The 22,116-nt window shown below is 43.3% G+C and overlaps 1 protein-coding gene across 1 annotated transcript in view; it reads left to right on the top strand.

The window, feature by feature from the left end:
- Positions 1–20,754, top strand: part of SPRED2 (sprouty related EVH1 domain containing 2) — a 34,730-nt gene extending 13,976 nt beyond the window's left edge. Inside the window, exons 5-6 of the mRNA XM_008635449.2 lie at positions 16,708–16,857; positions 17,264–20,754. Coding sequence (XP_008633671.1) covers positions 16,708–16,857; positions 17,264–17,914 — 801 coding nt within the window. The 3' untranslated portion in view covers positions 17,915–20,754. The remainder of the gene's footprint in view (positions 1–16,707; positions 16,858–17,263) is intronic.
- Positions 20,755–22,116: the final 1,362 nt, after the last annotated feature.

The following is a 22,116-nucleotide window of genomic DNA, read 5'->3' as shown; positions in this document are numbered from 1 at the left end:
AATCTTGTGTTGGTTTTTAAAGTCGAAGAATGCTTTTTTGCAAGGAGAAAGAACTTGTTGCCTTTAAGTAGGTGTTGTTTTACATTGGAAAATTTGGATGAATGGTGCTCCAGTTGTATCAAAATCACTCAAACTCCTGTGTTCAAAATGAAGAGCCAGAACTGCAGGAGATTTTTCCCACCTACTTGACCCTGGGGAGGTGACAGGTGACTCCCTGCCATGCAGACATTTATGGGTAGGATGCCTGACAGAGAAGGAAGAACAAACTGCTCAATAGCGTTAGCAAGGAGGGAAACCTCAGCGGCATCGGCATCTCGTTGGGACCTGGGAGAACAAGTTGTGTCCTGCCTGGCAGCACTCCCTGCAGGGTTTCTTGATCTCCAGAGTGCAAGAAGGACCTCACTGGTGGTGGGACCTCGCATGGTGCTGTTTGTCAAGATCGCACACCAGGCAGATGTGTTGTCATACTCCAAAAATAAGGCTTTGGGGACATCTTCTTCCCCAATATTTCTTTGGTTTTCTGGGATGAAGTCTTTCCTTTTCCTGCAGTCCTTAAGCTCTTCAAAGCTCTCAACTTCCTATTTATCTGGTAGGTTATGGTAGAGTATGAAGACTGCATACGCCAGAAATAACTTACTGAAGCATGGAGCAGTTTAAAACTGGAAGAAATTGATAGGGCTGTGAAATGTTTTATTTTTACCGTTCTGTTCCATTCTTTCTTTGCACATATTTTTGACTTGTGTATCATAGTCCATTTGGTCATCCTTCCACGCTAAACTTCTGTAGAACTTTCTCTAAACTCTTACCGAGCCACAGCAGTGGATTTTTTGGGTTTGGTTGGGGTTTTTTCTCTGTTTTAAAGAGAAAGTACATTTGTTCTTTTTATTTCCTAAGGTAGTTATTAAAATCTTCACAGTCCTCCCCCTCTCCCACACATGCATGAATAAACTTAACTGCGTGCGGCAGAATTTTCAAAAGCATCTGCATGATTGAGTCATTTAATCAGTCATTTACCCGTCTCTGAAAATCTCAGCCATTGCTGCTGCACTGCTGCCTCAAATATTTGGCCCGAGGTCCTGCTCTTCTTGAAGATGTTTCAATCTGTTCAAGCACAGCAGTCCAAAACTTCACATTTCTGAGGCTGCCTTGTGGCCGGCCACCCCGACGTCATCGTGCGCAGATGTTTGCACCAACGTGATGCTCCCAGCTTTAGAGCAGCCCCCCTCATTGCACACAAGCCCTGACCCCGATACGGCTGTTGGCCATTGATTGACACGGGGCTTTTATAAAGCCCCTGATCCTGTTAGCTCCAGTATGGCTCCATGGGATGTGCGTAGTTTTGTGTGTGCAACTGGTGCATCATCCGTTTCGTTTATTCCTCAGCCAGCGTGCAGCCCTTCCAGGCATCCAGCAGGTTACTTCCATGGGAAAGAAGAGAAGGTTTGCCCCAGAGGTAGAGCTCTCCTGCAGGCTATGACCTTGCATGGCTTAGTGGAGGACCATTTTCTTGTATCAGAAGGTGGACTTTTTTGGGGTTTTGAATTATCTGCAGCTGTGGCTGTGAGAACATTCGCTTGGTGTCAGTAGTTGTCTCCTCCCATGACTGTAACTTGCAGAGCCAAGATGGTAACTTGGGCAGCAGGATCCTGCCCTATCCCTATGGCATATGCTCGCCATCCATCTTTCTGAAGCATGGGTTATATGTTTAAAAACAGGGCTTTGCCAGCTAACACTTTTCCTGTGGCTTAGACCTACAGCATACAACCTGTTCTGAAATTCATACCTGACAAGGCAGGAAACAACAGTATATGGAACTAAATGTCACAGACTCGAGTTGAAAAACGCTTATTTCTAGAATGAAATCTCCATTTAGGAGTTTTAACAATATGTAGTTGTGTTTCTTGAGTTTCAGATCCTCTGAAGAGCCCATAAATGTTTTCCATATGTTAGCAAATAAATTTCTTCTGTCTTGTACATTATAAATCGTCCTCTCAGGAGATGCAATCTGAGTAAGACTGGCCATCCGTTCTGTCTCCATTGGGGAAACACTGTCATTGCAATGGGCTGAGACTGTTCTGTTTGTCTTAATCCATCCAGCCTGCGTCTTCAGCCTTCTTTAATTAACATTCATTTCAGAAGTAGGGTTTGATACAGACTGAATGCATTCTGGAGTTCCTCAGCCACAGAATTTGCCATATAATTGAGTTTTTGTGTAAAATTTTTTTCCCTAATCTACACTTCTACTTTCAATTACAGATAATAATCCCACATGACCACGAAGTGAAAAATGTGAATTGATTCCAAGGAAAAAAGGTCAATGTCTTCCAGAGTCTGCAGAGTACCTGAAATGGTCTCTTTTAGCATCCCATCTGAAAAAGCAGAGGTGTTTGTTCTGAAACCTTATGACCAGTTCAGCTGAAACACCACTCATGTGTTTTTCAGATAAATCTGCAGCCTTGTGCCTGCTTTAGTGCTAAAGAAAAGACACCCACTGGCAGGAGGAGCAGCAGCTCCCATGTTTGTGACTCTAAAAATGACTGCAGTCTCCTTTTGCTTTAAGAGGAATGTAAGGGAGAAAACAGCAAAACTCAGCCTCATTAAGTTTGATACGCATGTTAAAATCACAGCTGTTTTATATAATCAATAATATTTTTTTTAAATCCTAGTTTTTGTTCAATGTGAGACCTTCAGAGTTTGGCAGGTTGAGCAGGCAGGATCTAGCACATGGCTGAGCAAAAGTGGCTTTTCAAAGTGCACACACTCCGTCCGTTGCTTCTCTTGTTGACTCCTGGCTAAAAGCTTACTTATCTTGGTTCCCTGACTGCAAGATGGGGGAAATATTCTCATGAACGTGGATTCCTGTGCTTGGGGATGTTTGAGTTAGGAAGTTTGTTATGTGGCTTGGACACTGCTGACAGTCATTTCAGAGACAGACACAATTTTACCTCTTCTCCACCAGAAGGGTGCATATTGGGGCAGATGTTTGCATTACAGTCCCTCTTGCATCTCTTCTGCTTTCCTAATTAAAAAAACAGATTTATCCCTGCTGCCTTTCCTTGAAACCTTTTGTCTACTTTCATCTCCCATCTGGGCCTCAAGCATGTTACAGCCTCACTATTAAAATTTATAAGATTTATGTTAGTTAGATAAACAGTAAATGTAATTTTTCTTGCTGGCTTGGTCATTTCACATTCAGCTGGTTCTTTTGAAGAATAACTGTGGCTTTTTTTCTTTAAAGTAGACAGTAGAAACCCTGTCCAAATACTTTGGAATATATTTGTGAGTTCTGTGGGATGCTGGAGCATCTCTCATCCCAGCCCTCTATGGAAAATGATGTTGCTGAGAGTAGAACAACAAGTTGCAAGATGTGTTTCAGTCAGAAGTTGTGCTCAGGGATTGAGGAGCCACAAGAGCTTGCAATTTCCTTTTTCTTAATGCTGTCCTCGAGTAACAGAAGGGGAAAATGCCTTTTGGAGGCTCAGAGCTCTCTGTGGGAATGATGGGGTTGTCACCTTGAGCAAATCTACCTTCTTTGCTCTGTGAGGCTGAGCAGAGCAACGTGGGGATTGTTACAGTGACAGGACATGATGGCCTTACTTCTGTTCTTCTTCCTGCCCAGGAGCCAGCTGTGCTCTGTGTGAACAGCCAAAGGGTTCATTGCTGCTAGCCACATCCTCTGATGTCTGGATTTTGGGCTTGCATTGTAAACCACAGCTATTCTAATTCAGATTTTAAAGGGGAAAAAAAAAAAAGTACTTGCCAAGAAGAGAGAAATTCACACACAGAAAAACCAGCAGGCTCAAATCCTTCCCTCAAAAACAAGCAAACACAAAATAGCCATTGCTGGCTTTGACCAATGAACTGGACTGAGATTTAGTCATGTTCTTTTATACAGCTGGGTCACTCACATTGTGCACAGGGCTCTGGGCACCCCTGCCCAGCACCTGAGCAACCAGTGCAGCCCCACCTCAGCAGCTCGGCAGTGCTTGTCGTGTCTGAACACAGCTTTGGCTCTTCGCACCTCTTCTCACGAGAAAAGCTGCCTAGAGCTGTTCCAACAGGCTGGCTACCAGGGTAGTCCCAGAGCCTGAAGTTACTGGTTTATCTGTGTTTTAATTGGGTTTTTTTCTTCATCCCATTAATCCCAGGCTGTATCAGGAGGTTTTCAGTGGAATTCTTCCTGCTGGTCTGCCAAGGGTCAGAAAGCAGGAGAGATGCCACTAAAACACTGAAAAGGTCCTGGCTTTTTTTAGCAGTTTTAAGGCTAGCTGCGCTTTATCTGTTTGGGTTTTTTTCCTGCCTTCAGGTTAACTTTGCCCACACAAATTCACATCACTCAATGAGAATGGATACCAATGCTGAAAGAGATTTTTCAGTAGGGAAGGTCAAATGGCAAGTTTTTTATCTGGCTGTCAGGTTTATTTTCTAGTGTTGTATTTCTCCCTTTCTTTCAGGATCTCCTGCTTCTTTCAAGTGGTGCTGGAAATTAACCCATTTATTTTCTTGCTCTTTCTGCAAATACAAGCAAGCTGTACTAACTGATAATTTAATATTATTGTCACTGGAACAGTGTGATATCATCTGGAAAGGCAGCTGCTCTTTTCCTTAAGTCCTTCAAAAATGTAGGGGCAATTATCATGTACTTCAGCCTATAGATTGCCCTTGCTTACTCTTACTCATAACTTGTCATTTGGACAGAAGGAAATACAAAAATGACTGTGGTGCGGAGGTACACAGAACATAAACTCTATTTATTCTTGTGTATATAACAGATTCATGAGATGTAAGTGAAGAGCTCAGGGGAGCTGATAGGAGAAAGACTCATGGGGTAAATTTGAAGCTTTATGTCCTTCCTTTGAAAGAAAGGAGAGGGGCTAGGGGTCTCGCACAATTTATGTATTGCTTTATTGTATTTATTATGGGGTTTGTTTTTGTGTCACTCTCTGATAGGTAAAGCATGCTTTTCTTGCTGCAGATCAGGAGTAGGCATTTTAACACAATTCCCAAATGGACCAAATTTCAGTTGCTTTGGTGTTGTTTCACTCTAAGTGAATTACAAATAAGAAGAACAAATTATTAAACGGAAAGTATCTGTATTGCTATCAGATATTCTAAGGCTCACTGCTGTGTAGTTTTTATGTAGCTAATTATAGCAACAACTGGGATGTGTTGAGCTACTTTGCTGAGGGTAAGCAATTTCTCTTGTCACAATTCTTCCTCTCAAGACCATTTTTTGTAGTGTATTTTTTGGCTCTGTACCATTCCCACATACAAACACAGTTGATTGTGCAGTGGGATTGGGATATATCCTACAGGAAACGGAAATTTGATCTTTTGCTGTGGTGGAAGTTTCCTTATAGCTGCATCTTGCCAGAACTTGTGTTGTAATTTGTGCACCAGTTAAGTACTCAGTTTTGTTCAGTTTGCCCCAGCAGTTCAAAAGAGATTTCCTTCTCTCCTAATTCTCTCCTTTCCTTCTCTCCTAATTCTCTCCTCTCCTTCTCAACACAAATTTTGCCCTTTCCCTGTGCTTGGATGATGATATGTTGTAGTATTTCAGTGTGCCAGCTCTTTACATTTTATACTCTATTTAATTTTTGTTTTGTGTAACCAGACTTGCATTAATTTAAGTAATCTTCAGATTACTGAAGGCCTTGTTTTCTTGTAGTATGAGCCTTTAAGATGAAAAGGGTCACCAGCAAACCTGCCTGTGGGATTCCTTGTACAAAGGTGACTTGACTGGTGCCTCTCTAGCTGTAGTTTCTAAATGGTGAATTTGTGATCAGAGTGTGTTGTAACAACATTTCATGCTTGCAGTCAACAAGCTGCATGTTTGTCTTCTGAAAAAATAACTTGGCTGTGTAAGTAATGTACTTAAACTGTGTGATGAGTTAAAGTGTGAAGCCATTTATGAGCGTGTTCCCTTTTAGTTCATCGGGAGCTGAGTGCTGTAGTACACTTGTGTGTTTAAGGCACAAATGTGTCAGAAACAAAATACAACCAAGAGTAAACTGCCCTTTCTTAACATACAGTAAAACAGAGGGGGAAAGGATTTTTTTTTTTACTTTATTTTACTTTTGCTTTTGTTCAGCCATGGTTTCCAGGGCATTTCTTTGGTATTATGTAAGGGGGACCTGATTTGAGTCAAGATGCATGTGAAAAGCAAGTTATTTTCCAGCCAGCTCAGTTCCCCCACCTTGCTTTTGCAGCACAATCATGCCAAGAGCATGATTGATGTGGGGGAGCAGGATTTGGGGTTGCAGGAGTTATTTTAGCACCTATGTGAAACCACAGATGACGGATGCAACTTGACTGATGTGTCCTACCACAGCTGACCCTGTGCTGAGCCAACCCAGGGAAGTGAACCAAAAACTAGCCCTATAAAAGAAAGCGAATACTTTTCCGGTGGTTTAGCTTCTGGAGCCAGCTCACTGTAGGGCTGGAAAAGCAGAAGTGCTGGCTCAAGGGAAACTGTAGCTGATGGGCTAAGCGGGAGGCAGAAAACCTCTACCACCCCACCAGTACTCATCGTGCCACCTGAAATTCATTGCATACCCCGGCCCTGGATACATCACCTTCTGCAAGACCTCTGCTGTGCTGGTGGTACAAGTAAGGTGGTTCTTGCACTTGTGTCTGGTTTAGGATTTATGGTATTTTCCTCCTTAATTTCCTGCGTTGCTCCTTCATGTTTCTACTCTGAAGTTCGTCCTTCAGTTGAGACAAGAAGGAGATGCCAGGATAGCTGAGGCGGTGTTGATGGGGGTGTGTTATGGCCAAATGAATGCTTTTACCTTGAAAATACATGGTTGATAAGACTGTAGCTTTCCATTAGATTCCCTCTTTAATCTGGGCTATGCAGTCATCTTTTGAAGTGTATAGGCCTTTCTTTCAGCTTCAGGGTGCTTGAAAATTTCACAAAGGCAGAAAATGGCCTTTTCCATTACTTGCATATTCAACCTGAGGAAGTGGCTTTCAGCACAGCTATATTTGTAAGCTGCAGTCTCACTGGCTGCTGTGTTGGAACAAAATGCCTTGTCCCAGGGCACTCGCAGGAGGAGGCACCAGAGACAGCTAGATTTGGGGTGTCTTGGTTGGCCCCAGGCACTGCCTTTGAAGGTGACAGGCAGAGCAGATCCAGCACGGGGTGTAAACACTGTTGGAAGAAGGCAGCCTTGGCCAGGGGGAGAGCGATGATTGACAACTTCCTGTACTGCTGCAGAAAGGATTAGGGAATGGCTGCTTGGCACATAACCCGGCAGTGCCGTGGGACTGCAGGGATGCAGGTCTGGAGCGAGCAGGCAAAGCTGGACTGTGGCCTCTCTGAGAGAGGGAAAAGCATTTGGCTCCTGGTGCTGAGCTGGAGCATCTGTCTGAGCAGTGATGGGAAGGGAGTTGAGTTGGAACTGTGGGGCAAATGACTGTGTTGCTCTTCCCTTCGTGAAGGAACCTGTAATTCCCACCTGCTGTGTAAACACTGGCAAGTCTGATTTGAATCTGTTGTCTTGTGTAACAGACAGAAAAGAAAAACCCAAAACAAACAGAGAGTTGAGGCTGCCTGGAGTGTGGCCTTGAATTTTGGATCCTCTCAAATGGTCAGGGTTGGGATTTGTTAGTTTGTTTGTTTGGGCTTTCTTTTTTTTTGAGAGTTTGGGAAAAAAAAGGAGGAGTTTGGTAAAGCTTAGCAATGAAACATGCTTTTATATGAGGTTTTAAGTTTTCCTTTAAGTTGACAGACTCCCCCTCCCACCCCTAGGAAGAAAAAACCAAGCAAAAAAGAAAAGCTGTAAAGAACCCCCACAACCTTCTTCTGACTGACAAAATATTGCAAGATGGTGTCCCCTCTGCCCCCAGGATGTGTTTGGTAGTAGCTGAGGATGAACAGCAGAACACAAGTTGGGGAGCTCAGAGTGGACCTCTGCCCAGTACAGAAATGCATTATAAAGAATTGCATCTAAATAGGCCTGTTTCCTTCCCTCACCTGTCTAATGTGTTTTGTTAAGGGTCTGCTTGCCCTGTATCTCATAAATACTTCATGAAAATTAAATCAGAAGTGATTGTAGGAAGCAGTTCATATGTCTCTGGCTCTTTCTGCAAAATGAGAAGGAAAGACAGAAGTAAATAAGTACCATTACATTTTTAAGCAGAGCCTGACATATTTGCAGTGCATATGAAGAGGGTATTTTAAAAGTTTTCATCAGCTGTTGGATTCTATTTTGGTGATAAATTCCAGCTAAAATATCATTGATGCTCATAACTGTGGGAATAAAGGACCCCTAACTGACTTCTTAAAATATCGTATCAGTCTGCTGTGGGAAGTTTGCATTTAACTTAGTTTTTTCTTCCTCTGTTTGTGACCTGGTGTATTATACAGGAGGACCACTGCTGAATTTAGAGGCTGCAGTGTACATAGCAGAGACATTAATGATGGATTAGGTGCATCAATTCTTTTAGCTTGGCTAATTTAATTTTCATTAGCACTTCCCCCCTCCTTGAAAGTTTCTGTATAGAAGAGCTGAGATTCAGTGGTGAGTTTTGTGGAGCCATCTGTTCCCAGCTGCGCTCAGCTGTCCAGTATGTAACACCCCCTTGTGAACTTTCCTCCTTTATTTCCTAGCATCCTTATCCGTCTTGCAAAAGGAATGCTTTTTGGCAGCATTGGATGTGCTAAGTTCCCTGTCAGCACCTGAAAATTAGGAGCACCCCTTCCAGCCTCCCCTACCTCTGCTCTCCGTACCTCCTGTGCCACCACATGGATGGTCAGCTGAGGTCAGGGAGCTGACGCACAAATGATTTTGGGCTGCATTCCTGTGGTCCTGCACCCACGCATGCCCACAGAGCAGGTGATGGGACTGGTGGGGGGGAGAAGCAGTGACCATCGCCTCCCCTCAGCAGCTCAGACCATGGTGGCCATTCTCTTGGCCTTAGCAGAGGACAGCTGTGGTAATGTGGATAATATTGTTAGAGAAAGGAGCTTTGCTAATCTTTGCCGAGCTGTACAAGCACAAATGTTGGATGCTGGAGCATCCCAACAATGCTGTAGTCTGCACCGGGATGTCATTTTCAAGCCTCTGCAAACAGAAAATGCCACCCTCTCTCCCCTAGATGTTTTTTAAGCAATTGGTTAGCTTAAACAGTTGCCAGGTTTAAGTAAAAAGATCCTGTTGAAGCAGTGTAGCTTGTCTCAGCATGGAGAAATCCAATCAGGCCACAGCACGGAGGAGTTGCAGGAATGAAGAAGGAAGCGTGGGAGTCCTGGTAAGGAGAGGCGCTCCACATGGATGAGGACACAAGCGCCTTGTGGGTAGACAGAGCCACTCTGCTCTCACCACTGTACTGTGGGATTGCTGTGCTGCCTGGGGAAGCAGCCCTAGAAGCTGGGCTTGTGGTTTGGGTTTTTTCCCCCCTTAAAACATTCTGGTTTTCCCTTGTAAGTACCTGATGCAAAGACTTTCCTTTCCATCAAAGTGGTGCTCTAGCCCAGTGGTGCAGCGAGAGGGAGGGGTATCCTGGGAAGGAAGTGTTGTATATACCTGCTCAGAGCCTCTGGTCCAGGTCTGAGTCTGAGCAAAATGGGGTACTGACTTGCTTCAGTCCTCCTCTGACTTTCGCAGACAAAGTTTCTCTTTGTATCTCTTCAAATGCCTGCTTTTGCAGACGTGTCTGATGGCTTGTATGAGGCAAGTAGTGAAACAGGAAAATCTCCCTGAGGTTTCCCCCTTACCACATCTGAGTGTTTGTCATGTCATTTAATCGTGTCTGAGTCTCATATATTCTTTTCACTTCTTGAAGTGAGCTGTTAAGCCACATCTGTGGTCCATGCAGAACTGCCCAATGATGCCAGAGTCGAGTTTAGCAGGAGTTTAATGGAGATGATCTTGGTGCACTGAATTCTTGTAAATGTTCCTTAAGTTTTGCTGACTTCAGCCAGCACAGCCACCAGCATCTTTCTGGCACTAAAAGCTGTAACCACAAAAACTTAACATAAAAAAAGGTAGCAGTGAAAAATTGCTAGCCTTCTGCACTTTATATTGGCATTTGTTTAAGGGATGACTAGAAAACAGTCCAAACATCTGAGAAATTCTAGTCCTGTTCTGGTGTTGGACAAGCCTGAATTCATGCTTATTTTAATGCTTGTGTACAGCCAATTAGTCTTTGAACTGAACTGGAATATGATCTAACATGAAGCTTTTCCTTCAAGACTTTCAACAGAGTAGAACTATGTTCAGCTCCAGCCATCCCCAGTGGATGAGAGTGGCAAATGTTTCCAAAATGTGTGGAAGCAATTTTCTGCAATATGATTTCTGTCTTGTCTTCAGTGATAGGAAACAAACAGAAATTTGACAAAAGCATTTCATCCATGGCTTTGTCTTGCCATGACAAATTAAAAGCTTGTGCTTAGGAGACAGGAGTCTCAAATCTTAAAAGATTTTTTACACTGAATCTTTTTCTTAATACTTGGATAATCTAAGCTCCCTTTGAAATGGGCTGTCTTGAATACACAAGGCACACTTAGAGATGGATGGAAAATGTCAGCTGTTCCCTTTTCTAAATGTCCTGAATAGAGAGAAAAAGGTGTTTTGAGACAAAATTTAGGATTTGTGCTGTTCACTATCCGTGAAACTCAGAAGTGCTGTATCTCTTTAGGCTTTAAAAAAAAAAAAGCTGGAGGAGAACAGAAGGACTTGTCCTGGTCTGGCAAGATTAAGCTGAGGGAGTTCTGGGAGACTATATTTTATCTTAATTTCTTTGGAAAGGTGGATGTTTCTTTGCCATGCATCCGAAATAACTCTCAGACTTCCTCTTTGTGAAGTTCCTAAACAGCAGCTCCGTAGATAAGCCCCAGGCCAGCGCAGAGCTCGGTATCACTCGCTTGCTGTGCTGTTTCGCTGGCTTTATCGTTCTTCCTTTCCGTACTGATAGCACAGCTGTGCCTCCCCGTGTTCCAGTGAAAGGAAAGGGTCAAGTGAAGAAGAGCTGCCTTGTGCCGGGGCTCCGAAGGGATTGCACCTGGGCAGAGCACACCAAGGGCTCCGGCTGCCAGTGGGGAGCCCACGGCAGAGGTCTCGGCCCGGAGGTGGTCGGGCTGTGGCACAGGAGGATGCAGCTCTCTGGCTGTCACTTTTCCAGGCTCATCCTCAAGCCATGAGTTGGTGTGGAGCTGGTTTTCTTGTCCTGGGAATGATGGGGATGCCTTCTCTAAAGATGAGGTGATGCTGGGCTCTTCTTCAACATGTCCAGGCTTCTCCAGGTGAACCCAGGAGTTGCTGCAATGAGCTTTGGCTATTGCAGAGGGATGCCTTCTGTAAAGATGAGACTGTGAGCCCTACCAAGTTTTGCTTTTCTGTGCTGCGTGTGAAGAGGCCCTCTTGGATCTGGATGTTGTGGTGTGTGGGCTTGCATGGCAGTGGGAGATGGGCAAAGTGGAGGGGGGCAATAGAGAGCAGGTTGCCTTGTGCTTTATAAAGGCCAGGCTGGCATGAGTTTTTGATTCCTTCAGGACCATTACTTGCAAAGCTAATTGTTCAACAACATGGTACATCAGTTCCCCCCCCCTTCATGCAGCCATTAAAATTCTAGAGAGGAAAAAAATCATCTTGTCTTGCTTGACCCACAATTATTTTTGACAGTAAATCCTTTAGCTGGCAGAGAGCACTTCTGGAAGTTTTAAGTGACAGAACTCTATAATTGCCCTCTGGCAACCAATTTCTGACAAGCTGCCACAGATTGTATTGCTTCATAATTCTGAGAGGAATCTTTCTTTTTTTTTGTAGTCAGCCTTGCATGTTGCATCACACAGAGTGAACATATTCTGTGAAGCCGTTAGAGGCTAGGTGATCAGTCCAGTTCAGAAGCAGGAGAATGCTTCTTTTTCTCATATTTTTTTCATACATGCTCATCTATGCCTATTGCTTAGGTATCTGATTAGCCTTCTTGTGTAACAAATCCATTTCAATGAGAAATAAACTGCAGTAAATGATTAACATAATCTTCTTTACTAATGACTGGGGTTTTTTAATTTAATGAGTCACTTCTGAAAGTCTGAGGGGGAAACAAGGACATGTTTTTCTTTTTTTTTAAATTACCACAGTGACACCATTTGCCAGTAGAAGCCCAGTGTTGTTTCTTAAAGCAGCCATACCACACATGCAGTACATGTGCTTGCTCAGATATGTCCAGCTTGCTTGCAACAGGAAATGTGTTGCACAGGTTTTATAAAATTACTCTTATGGTTGTGATTAATGATTTTGTTATCCAAGCAGTGAAACCACAAGAGTTTGTGACCGCTATAGCAGTCAGAAGGTTCTGGTACAAGCAGCACAAATGTCTCGTAATTGAGCGTTTCAGGGCATGTTGAAACAGAGTTTCTTATCGGACTCCCTGTTCCAGCAACTTTAGTTTTGGGTTCTTTTCTCTTTTGTGACTACCGGGCATGTTTTCAATAGTTTCCTCTCAAACCCAAATGCTGGAGCTGGATTGGTTTCAACAGGTTTTAGAAGAAGATGGTGTTTCTCTGAAAGACCAGTGGCTCAGTGGTTTGGGACCTGCTTTTCCATCAGTGAAATAGCCTGGCTCTGGAGACCATGTCCTTTCTAGATGTATTCCTGTAGGTGAGTGTGTTGTATTTGGATGACTTGCAGCAAACCTCTCATGTCTCCACCCTTCGCCCCCCTCCCCAAAATTTTCTGTGCTATGCTGATGATAGAAAATCCCAGCCAAGTCCCAGCGTTGTTGTGGGGGACAGAAATTGTTCCCTGCTTCCCTCACTGACGAAGTCTTGCCATCACTTGTTCTTAATGGCACTTGGCTGAAGATGAGTGTGCCTTTTCTTTGAGAACATTCCTGATTGTCACTGGTCACCAAGTTCAGGTTCAGTCCCAGTGGAGTGGCACTGAGAGAAGAGTACAGCTTCAGAGGCCTGAGGCATCATCATGCCTCTAATCTTTGGTCGATTACTTCCTTCTGAGGGCTTCCCTCTGGCTTCTTGAACTGCGTTTTAGCTGTGGGCACCATCAGAAGTACCTCCTTCTGCGTGAACCTTATTGAGCCTGTTCCAGTGAATGCCTCATGATCTTCCTTTCTGAAGGATGCTAGAAGAATAATCCCTTCCTGCTCACGTTTCTGTGGGACTCACAATTCAGTAGAGTTCTCATCTTCTTGTTCCCTTCCATGATCTCTTTCCCAGGCTGGAGAGACCTAGGATATTTAGTTAGCTGTTGTTGAGAAGCCATCCCATGTCCTCTATGGTCCTGGCCATGGCTCTGTGAGCTTGCCATGGTGGAAGTACCCTTATTGGACCAGTGTGGAGGACGGCCAGCACCACAGAGAGCTTGGAGAAGCACAGCAGATACACGGAGTGCCTCGGCGATTGTCTTTGTGGCTGCTGGGTTTTTTTAACCTGTTGCTGGGCCACCAAGTGGACACTGTCACAGAGCTGCCTATTTTAATCCCAAGACCTCTTTCCTGAACAGCAGTAACTGGCTCAGAGGGCATCATTCCATGTGTCAGACCAAGGTGTTTATGTCACACTGCAGTTTAGAGTTAATTATGTTCAGGGGTTTTTTAATATCTAGCATGTTAAAAGTCTTTCAGCATCATGAGATTCTTAAATAAGTTTTCAGGGTCAGCTTTCATTTTGACTCTCATGAATAACTTTAGTTCCATCAGAAAACTGTGTCATCATCTTGTTCATCTCTCTCCTCATATCATTGATGAGTGTGCCCACCAGCACAGGTGAGGAGCCTGTGGGGTTCACTGGTGACCTTCTGCTTGGAAGGCCGGTATTTTCTACCTCTTTTTTTTTTCTTCAATCCTCAGACCACACATTCATGTATGTTGAGAGCACTCTTCTCCTATGTCAGTTTGAAACTTCAGTCAGGGAACCTTGGTGGAAAGTACCAGTGCTTATCCCAGCTGATGGTCAGCAAGGTAGCTCTGCAGATACTGCCTTTGTGAACCAGCTACTGCCTTTAATGTCACCAACCAGGAGTCAGCATAAACTTCTTTGTGGACGGGTGAGCAGAGACCCAATCTTGGATAGCTTGATTTCCCCTTTCTGGGTGCTAGTTGTGTTGGCAAACTGCCCCTCTAATCTGGGGACATTGAATGTGGAAATGCAGCAATTTTTAATAAGGTGAAAGCGGAGAGCAGTGTCACAGCCTCCGGTATGCTGCAAACAGGTTCTGTCGCCATGTCAACACATGTGGAGGAGAGGCTTGGTTGCCCTGACGGGTCTAAAGGAGAAGAAGGTGTGGAGGAAAGCAAAGGTAGATACAAATCGGGCAAGATAAAAATCACTACAAGCTCTTTTCTGTTGCCTATTGCAGAAATGCTGCCTTCCCGGAGAGGCAGCAAATAGCACAGTGCTTGGAGGGCTGGTTATAGCTCCCAGCTGCCCTGCTGAGATTATCGAGGAGTTATATCCAGTTTGGGTGGGATTTTTATTTTCATCTGGGACAGGGAGGCAGTTGCAGGACAGTATGTGCAATGACCTCCCGCTGGGTAATTTCCCCAGGCTGTGTTGTTTGGACCATGAGCACCCATAATGTTTTCGAAGTGTATCCACAAAAGGCTTGTCCCAGCAGGGCTCAGCTGTGGATACAGTGAAGGGTCCTGCCTGCTGCCATGGTACCATTTTAAGGCCCTGCCTCTTTTTTGCTTCATGCCAGTCAAAGTTTAACTTTGAGACCAGGCCGGGGCTGCCTGGGCCATGGGGTGTGTTGTGTGGCTTTCTGAGGAGCTTAAATCACAGCTCAGCATCCTGGTCTGTACCGCATATAGAAAAAAGGTACTTGTGTGAGTGCCATCGTGGCTGTTGTAACTAAATCCTGACTCTTCTCAGAGTTTTCAAAAGGGTTGTAAGCTTAATGTTACTACAAAATGTTTGTAGGAGCTGCTCATTTTCTTTTGAAATGTCTCCAAAATGTGCTAGATACTGTAGGACCTGAAGTTAAGTGCACAAGAATTAGTTTGGAAAGGTTTAAACTCCAGCTTTGAAATGCTTTTGTCTAATAAAAGTTACAAAGACTGAGCTGATGAAACCTCTTTTTTAAAAGAGCCTGAATATTGGTGCAGTTACACTTCAGAGGTGTTGTTAACTATGTTTAGAGTTGATCTGCTTCTATGTACTTGTTTAAAAAAAAAAAACCTAAAACAAACACATGCATTAAAAGTCTGTTCTTAATGGGAGTCAGCCATTCAAAACTCATCCTGCTTGTTGTACCTCTCAGATAACCCAGCCTGGCTTTACATCACACTGCAAACAACTGTGTATTTGCTTTCAACAAAATAAGTTGGGAGCTCGGTGCTTTTAAAGTGCTATAAGAGTTAAAGAGAACCAACATCTATTTCTGTGTTGCAATGCTTCAAGGTGTTCTCACCTTTGGACAGAGTCTTTCAGAGTGCTGTTTTCAGAATAAACAAATATTCACAATGAGGGTTCTTTTATTCTTGGAGCAAGAAATGTGTCTAGTATGATTTATTGGAAAATAGTATTTAGAGAGTGCATTCTTGACAAGGAGAGAAGCTTTTCAGGTAAAACCAGTCTTCTGCTACTGCTGATACAGTTCTTCTCTGCTCTTGAGGTTGTGTCTCAACTGACTGCAGTGGCAATCGGGAACCTTTTCCATGGACTTGTAGCTGCTGCACATCTTGTTTGTTGAGATGGGGATGGGGTGGAGATGTTTTTTTTTTCAAGCACCAGTGTTTCAGGCATGTACAGTGCTACAGCTGTTTTGTTTGTTGTGCATGGAGGCTCTCCTTTTCCTGCTCTTGGTTTGCTGGTGCATTTAACAACTGTCCATTGATATTCATGGTAATATGAAAAAGCCCAAAACCTACAAATAGAATTAATGGGCAAAATCCTGAATATTGTATGGCAACTGTTTTAACCAAGGAAGGGCTATGGAGAGATGATGGCTGACATTATTACCCCACTGTGTGTTTCTGCAGGAAGATAAATATGATTGTTAAGAAGCAGCAGGTATTGGCAACAGCATGTTCTTGTGTGATATTTCAACCTTTTGTGATCATTGTTGCATAATGATGTGGTTAATTAACCTAAAGAAAGTGCTCACAGGGAAGCCAGGAATGTATAAAAACACAAGTAACATTTATTGCACATTAATTGCGAGTGGCTAAAAAGTGACAAAACAAGAAAAAAAAAATCCTGAAGTTTTTAAAGGAAAGCTGATTATTCAAGTAGCTTGTGATGAACTGGAATTCAGTGAGTGTTTGGAGAATGTGTAAAGGTTAACAAAATTGCCAGTATTTTTGTAGCCTGGGTAACTGGTGGGGTACAGTGTGGACACACAGATGCTCTGTCTGAGCCTGCAGGACCTGCAGGATTGTGTCATTTCCCAGGGTTTAACTTTGCTCTTCAGAGGTAGCTCCTGGTGTAAACTCATCATCCCACCATGCCCAGGATAACAAATAACATGCCAAGCAAATACGAGTGGTGTTGGTGAATATGTCACGGGCAGGCTATGGCATATTATTTTTCCATGTGTGTGGCGACAGCTTTTATGGCCTGGCAACAGATCTGCCTCTTTCAAGTATTTTATGTGAAACTTCATGAAGCCTCCAGCGGTCAGGTGTTGCCAATATTGCAGGTGTGCGCAAAGTCAGTGAGTAGCAAAACATCTCTTAATGCCCTGTGCGGTAACAGCTGAATGTATGACGATTTTTTTCCGCCCTTTCCGCTTAAAACAGAATGCTACAGATAGCTCCTCCAACTCCTCTCAGAAGAGGGAACAGCCTGTGCGAACTCTGGCTTCTCCTGCATCCTGCGAACATCGAAGAATTTGCACTCGTGGCCACCTTCACGACCATTACAGCTCTGACCACTACCATCTAGAACAAGTAAGGTTTCTTCCCAGTGTTGCAACCTCTGTCTGCCAGAGCTAAGGCTGGTGGTTGGTTTTCTTCCACATGCCTGAGAGATAACTCCCTCCTTCTGCTCTCCCTGTTTCTTTCTCAGTTAGTTTTAAATGGCTTCCTGTTATTAAAAAAAAGGGGAGGAGAGGAGGGATAACACTAAGGTTTAGCATGTTGTGTTGTACCACGAACACACAGGCCAGTGTAGGACTGTGACCGTTGTGCTCCCTCCTGAGCCAAAGGCTGAAACTGTGATGGATCACGGTGAGGGGCATATAAAGAAGGAAAGACACAGTTGTTAAATATTGGCTCTTCATGAAGCAAGGGGACAGTGATTACCAGTAGCAAAGTGAGCTTATTTCTTTTTTCTCCCTCCTTCCTACTTCCACAGTCAGTACCACGATCCTACCGGCACGTCAACTTTCCAGACGATGATGAGGAGATAGTGCGCATCAATCCTCGGGAAAAGATTTGGATGACTGGATATGAGGATTATCGCCATGCCCCAGCACGAGGAAAGAACTTTGATCCTGATGACATGGACTCCTACGTACGTTTTGCCAAAAGCGAGGCCTCGAAACACGAATACACTTATCCTTACGTAGACAACTCAGACTTTGACCTGGGTGAAGATACCAAGGGTGCTGTGATAAAGACTCAACCTGTCAAATTCAAGCCCAGGCGGAAGGAAGATGGTGAGAGGTCGCGGTGCGTGTACTGCAGGGACATGTTCAACCACGAGGAGAACAAGCGGGGTCAATGCCAGGATGCTCCAGACCGCGTCAAGACTTGCATCCATCGAGTGAGCTGTATGTGGTGCGCAGACACTATGCTCTATCACTGTATGTCCGACCCAGAAGGAGACTATACAGATCCTTGCTCGTGCGACACCAGTGATGAAATGTTTTGCCTCCGGTGGATGGCCCTTATCGCCTTGTCTTTCATTGCTCCATGTATGTGCTGTTACTTGCCGCTTCGGGCTTGTTACCACTGTGGGGTCATGTGCAGGTGCTGTGGTGGAAAACACAAAGCTGCTGGATGACTACAGATGCATTCAAAGTGTTAGGTTTTTCCTGTAGTTCAAGGAACACGTTGGTTTTGGAGCACTGAGGTCACTCACTTTAATGCAGCCACTGTGCCCGACAGCATCCGGAAACCACCAGTTTGGATCACTTTACATTGGGTCATCTGGGGCTCACACTGCATTGATTTGCTCATCAACTGTTCTAACTAACTAACCTACAGCATAGACTTTTGTATTATTAATCTGTAATCAAAACAGACTGTCTTGTACATGTTTATATATTTTTTTTCATTTAAAATGAGTTTGAGAGAAGAACTGCTTTAAATGGTGGTGGATTGTAGAACATCTCCAGGTTGTGTCTGTCTTGCCTCCGCTTGTGTGGTACCATCAGTGTGTTAGCAAGCTTTGGCATTTCTAGAAATGGGGCGGTGTAGTGAATGAAATCTCACTTGGAAGGTATTTTAACTTACCGTCAAGCTATTGTGCGTGTATAGAAGGTGTGCTAGTAACAAACTTGTACCACAACAACAGTATTTCTGTCACTGGTTTTCTTTGGGTTTTTTGTTCTGTTTTCCAAAGCTAAAATAGCCATCTAAGCTGCAGTTTCTCTTCTAGGGTCCATCGTCATTTCCTTCAGCAAACATCTTAAATTATTTCTCTGTTCGTAAACCTCTGTGAACAGAAAGTAAGGCTCAGTTACCATAGTCACATAACCATTGAGAATCTGGTAGTCCTCCTTACCTGTAATCATTTCAGACCACTACTTGAAAGGGAAACTTAAAATTTAGGCTTTTCTCTTTTCCCTAAATAACATTGGAAAAATAAAACTGTGTTTTCAGAGCTCTGCCCAAAAAGAAAGGGAACGTCTTCATTAGCCAGCAACATAGTGATCTGTGAATAAAACACTAAGGTTCCAGATGAGGAAGATTGTTGATATGCAAAGAATTACTAACAATGCAATGTCAAAAGCACTATTATGGCAATTCTGGGGAAATGCTGCATTAAGTGATGGATTGTATGGAAAATCGTGTGTGTTTGTTTTCTGTATACATGAGCACGAGAACATTCGCGTCCACTGTAGTAACAACATTTAGCAATCTAAGCAGGTATTTAAAAATCCAAAGCCAGGATGTTAACTACCACTTCCAGTCTGTGACCTGCGGTCCCAATCCTCCAGATACTTCCACGTGTCCCAGCGTGTTGCGCACGCGGCCGGCGTTGCTGTGAGCCTGTGTGTGGGATGGAGCATGTGAGTCTTTGCAGGAGCCAGACCGAGGCATCTGCCTGGCTTTCCCCCTCCCCAGTTCACCACCCAGGTTTATCAAGTGGATGCATAAGGTGCATACAGCAGGATAATACTACTTTAATTTTTTTTTAATTTTTTTTTTTTTAATGTCATGTTGTCTTGTGTACAAGGCTTGTAATTAGCTTGGAAAAAGAGTATTTTTCTAATATATTACAAGGAATAGCCAAATAATTTTTATTAAAAAATAAAAAAAATGATTTAGCGCAGTGAGCTCTAACTAGCATAGTACAATCCGAATACTTTGAGGCAGCTAGGGATTGGCTTGTCAAAGCTGGCACTGCTGTTCCTGCCATAATTTCTTTCTGCAGTAAATTGCCAGTGGACGCATGTCCTTTCCCTCCCTCTATTGCACATTGACATCAGTCTTAAAAGAGAGGAATTTTTTTTTTAAGAATTAATTTGCCAAATAAATGTAAAAGGAACGCTTGCCATTCTTTCTTGGTGGAATGTCCCAACGGTTCCTCTGAGAGTTAATCACAGCTTTTTAGTCAACCATTAATTAAGTATGCAATGTGCTTATTATACACTATAGAGTTGGGTAGGTTTAATTCATAGCAGTTACTGGGGATTTTTTTGGTTGGAGAAAAAAAAAATGAATGATAGTGGAAAAGGGATGGAGTGTTACACTCTGGGTGATGTGTCTGGGTTTGCTGAATGAAATACAAATATTTTGTGCCTAATAGCAGTTGACAAATCTCTCAATGGTGTCTAGTAAACATCAAGCCAGCCTCGTAAAAAAATAATTAATGAAACAACCTTTTCCTTTTATTTCTGTTCTCAAAAGTTGTTTCATGTAAACAAACATCTGTAAGATCTTCTCTCTATAAAGCACAACACTACAAAAAGATCTTGCAGTTTTTTGTCCGGTCTTGAAGTGCCCCTATTTATTTAAGTAAAATAGACATACTCCAAGCCTTTCTGTATGTCTGAAAATAAAAGTTATAAAAAAAAAGTCCCTCTTTTTTATTTTTTTTTCTTTCCCTCCTCCTTCCTCCCTCTTCTCTTGGGTTTTTGTAATACTTGTAGATTTTGCTGCGTACGTTATTTGGTTCATGATGGCAGTGGTGTAAGGGCACAAGGATAGAAATGGGTGGTTTTTTGTAAATATTTCTCCTTAATTTCCACACTGCTGCTGAACAGTGTGTAGCATTCTCCCAGTCAGCTTTGCAATACTGACATCAATCATTTGAGAGAAATTATTCAGATTTTATTTTTGTATCTGTGGTAACAAAAACATTAACCAATTTTTTTTTCCTGTTGTGGAAAGGTTTTGGTTTTTTGTTTGTTTTTTTTTTTCCAAGCTATTGCTCACGTTAACAAATTAAAGTGCCTGAAGCCTCATCATTATGTATCTATATACTAAAAGTTAAAACCCTGTTGTATTGATTTTTATAAGCCTTTTTACCTCTGTGTAAAAAAAAATATATATACAAGTGTATGATGTACATTTTAGTTCTTAACTTCTTTTTTTATTGTTTCTAATATGTATGATCAGTGTAGCTATTGCTTTAAAATGTACCATGTAAATATAAATACATCATATCAAAACGATGCCATTTATTGTCAAAATGATGCTGTTTATTCTTGTTGAGGTGGCTGGGAAGTGAGGGGGAAACAGAATGGGGGCATTTCCAGAGCTTGGGGTTTCTAAGGAAAAAATTGCTTTATTTTACGATTTTGGGTGGCAAAGGCTGCTAAGCGTTGGGCACAGGCCATTCTCATGCGGACACAGCAAGGGAGGCCAAGGACAGGTGGGTTTTTTCAGGTGATTTTTAGGTGTTTTTCAGATGTTTGGCACATTTGGCAGGAGGATGCAGCCTGGTGGCACCAGGCCCTGGCAGCCATGGCAGCGGCCAAGGCTCCCTCCTGCTCTCCCTGCTCGTCTCCCCTGAGGCCTCACCCCACACACAGCTTTGGGCTGAGTTAGAGACGCAGCAGGGCTATTGTTATTTTACCTTGTTTCATCTCAGCAGGGCTCCAAGGAGAAGGGGGGAACAGGGAAAGGCTGCAGATGTGGCTGCCGAGCAAGGGCTGTCCTAGTTGCTGAGGGCCCACGGAGCAGGTTTGCAGCCGCTGGGAAGGAGAGATGTCTGAGGTGCCTGGCACTGCCATCCCTGCTCAGAGAGGTTTAGCACGGAAAGAGAAGGACCCAGTTGAAACGGATACCAGGCAGCTGCCAATCGACTGGGAAAACCAGGGGGAAACCAGTGAGTATACCTGAATTTTTGTAATTATTTCCAACAGCTTGGTCAGGCCAACACTGACCACATCTGTAGAGCCCAGGTTTATTTTTCTGTAGGTAAGTGCTAACTGAGCTGTTGCTCCTTTTTTATGTGCTGCTGCTTGTTTTGCTGTTGAACAACAAAGCTGCCTCAAGCAGTATGTAAGGGAGGAGGCAAAGAGCACACTTCTTATTCCTTTATATTTGTGTTTACATAATCCTAGAAACATTATATGCTCATATAAACAAATATTTCTGTGTACATTTATTATACAACTAATGGTATGTATATGTTACATGATTTTAAAAAGACTTGCCGCCCTCATGAGAAGTGCTCACTGTGGGTATGGTGCTGTGTTCAGGACTTGGTGCACACAAAATCACTCCGTTTGTGTTGGTGTTTGGCTCCATCCACAGCAAAGCTGCAAAGTGTTGCTCACAGTCCATCACACTCTCTTGACTAATGGAGAAGAACTCCAACCCTATTCCCTGGCCATTTGGATTTAGCTTGTCCCACAAAATGCCTGGCTAAACCATGTTTCTTGCAGCCTGCAATGTCCTCTTCCTTTCATCCATGAATCAAAGGTGTTGCTTATGCCTGGAGGTTTCTAAACTGAACCAGAAAATATTACATTTGGGCACTGGATCTGTGGAAAATGCAAGTGTCATCAAGATAGGAGGCACCATGAACAT

The sequence above is a fragment of the Corvus brachyrhynchos genome, unplaced genomic scaffold (genome assembly GCF_000691975.1).
Source record: "Corvus brachyrhynchos isolate BGI_N302 unplaced genomic scaffold, ASM69197v1 scaffold416, whole genome shotgun sequence".
Classification (NCBI taxonomy): Eukaryota; Metazoa; Chordata; class Aves; order Passeriformes; family Corvidae; genus Corvus; species Corvus brachyrhynchos.
This window is presented reverse-complemented; position numbering and strand designations above follow the sequence as displayed.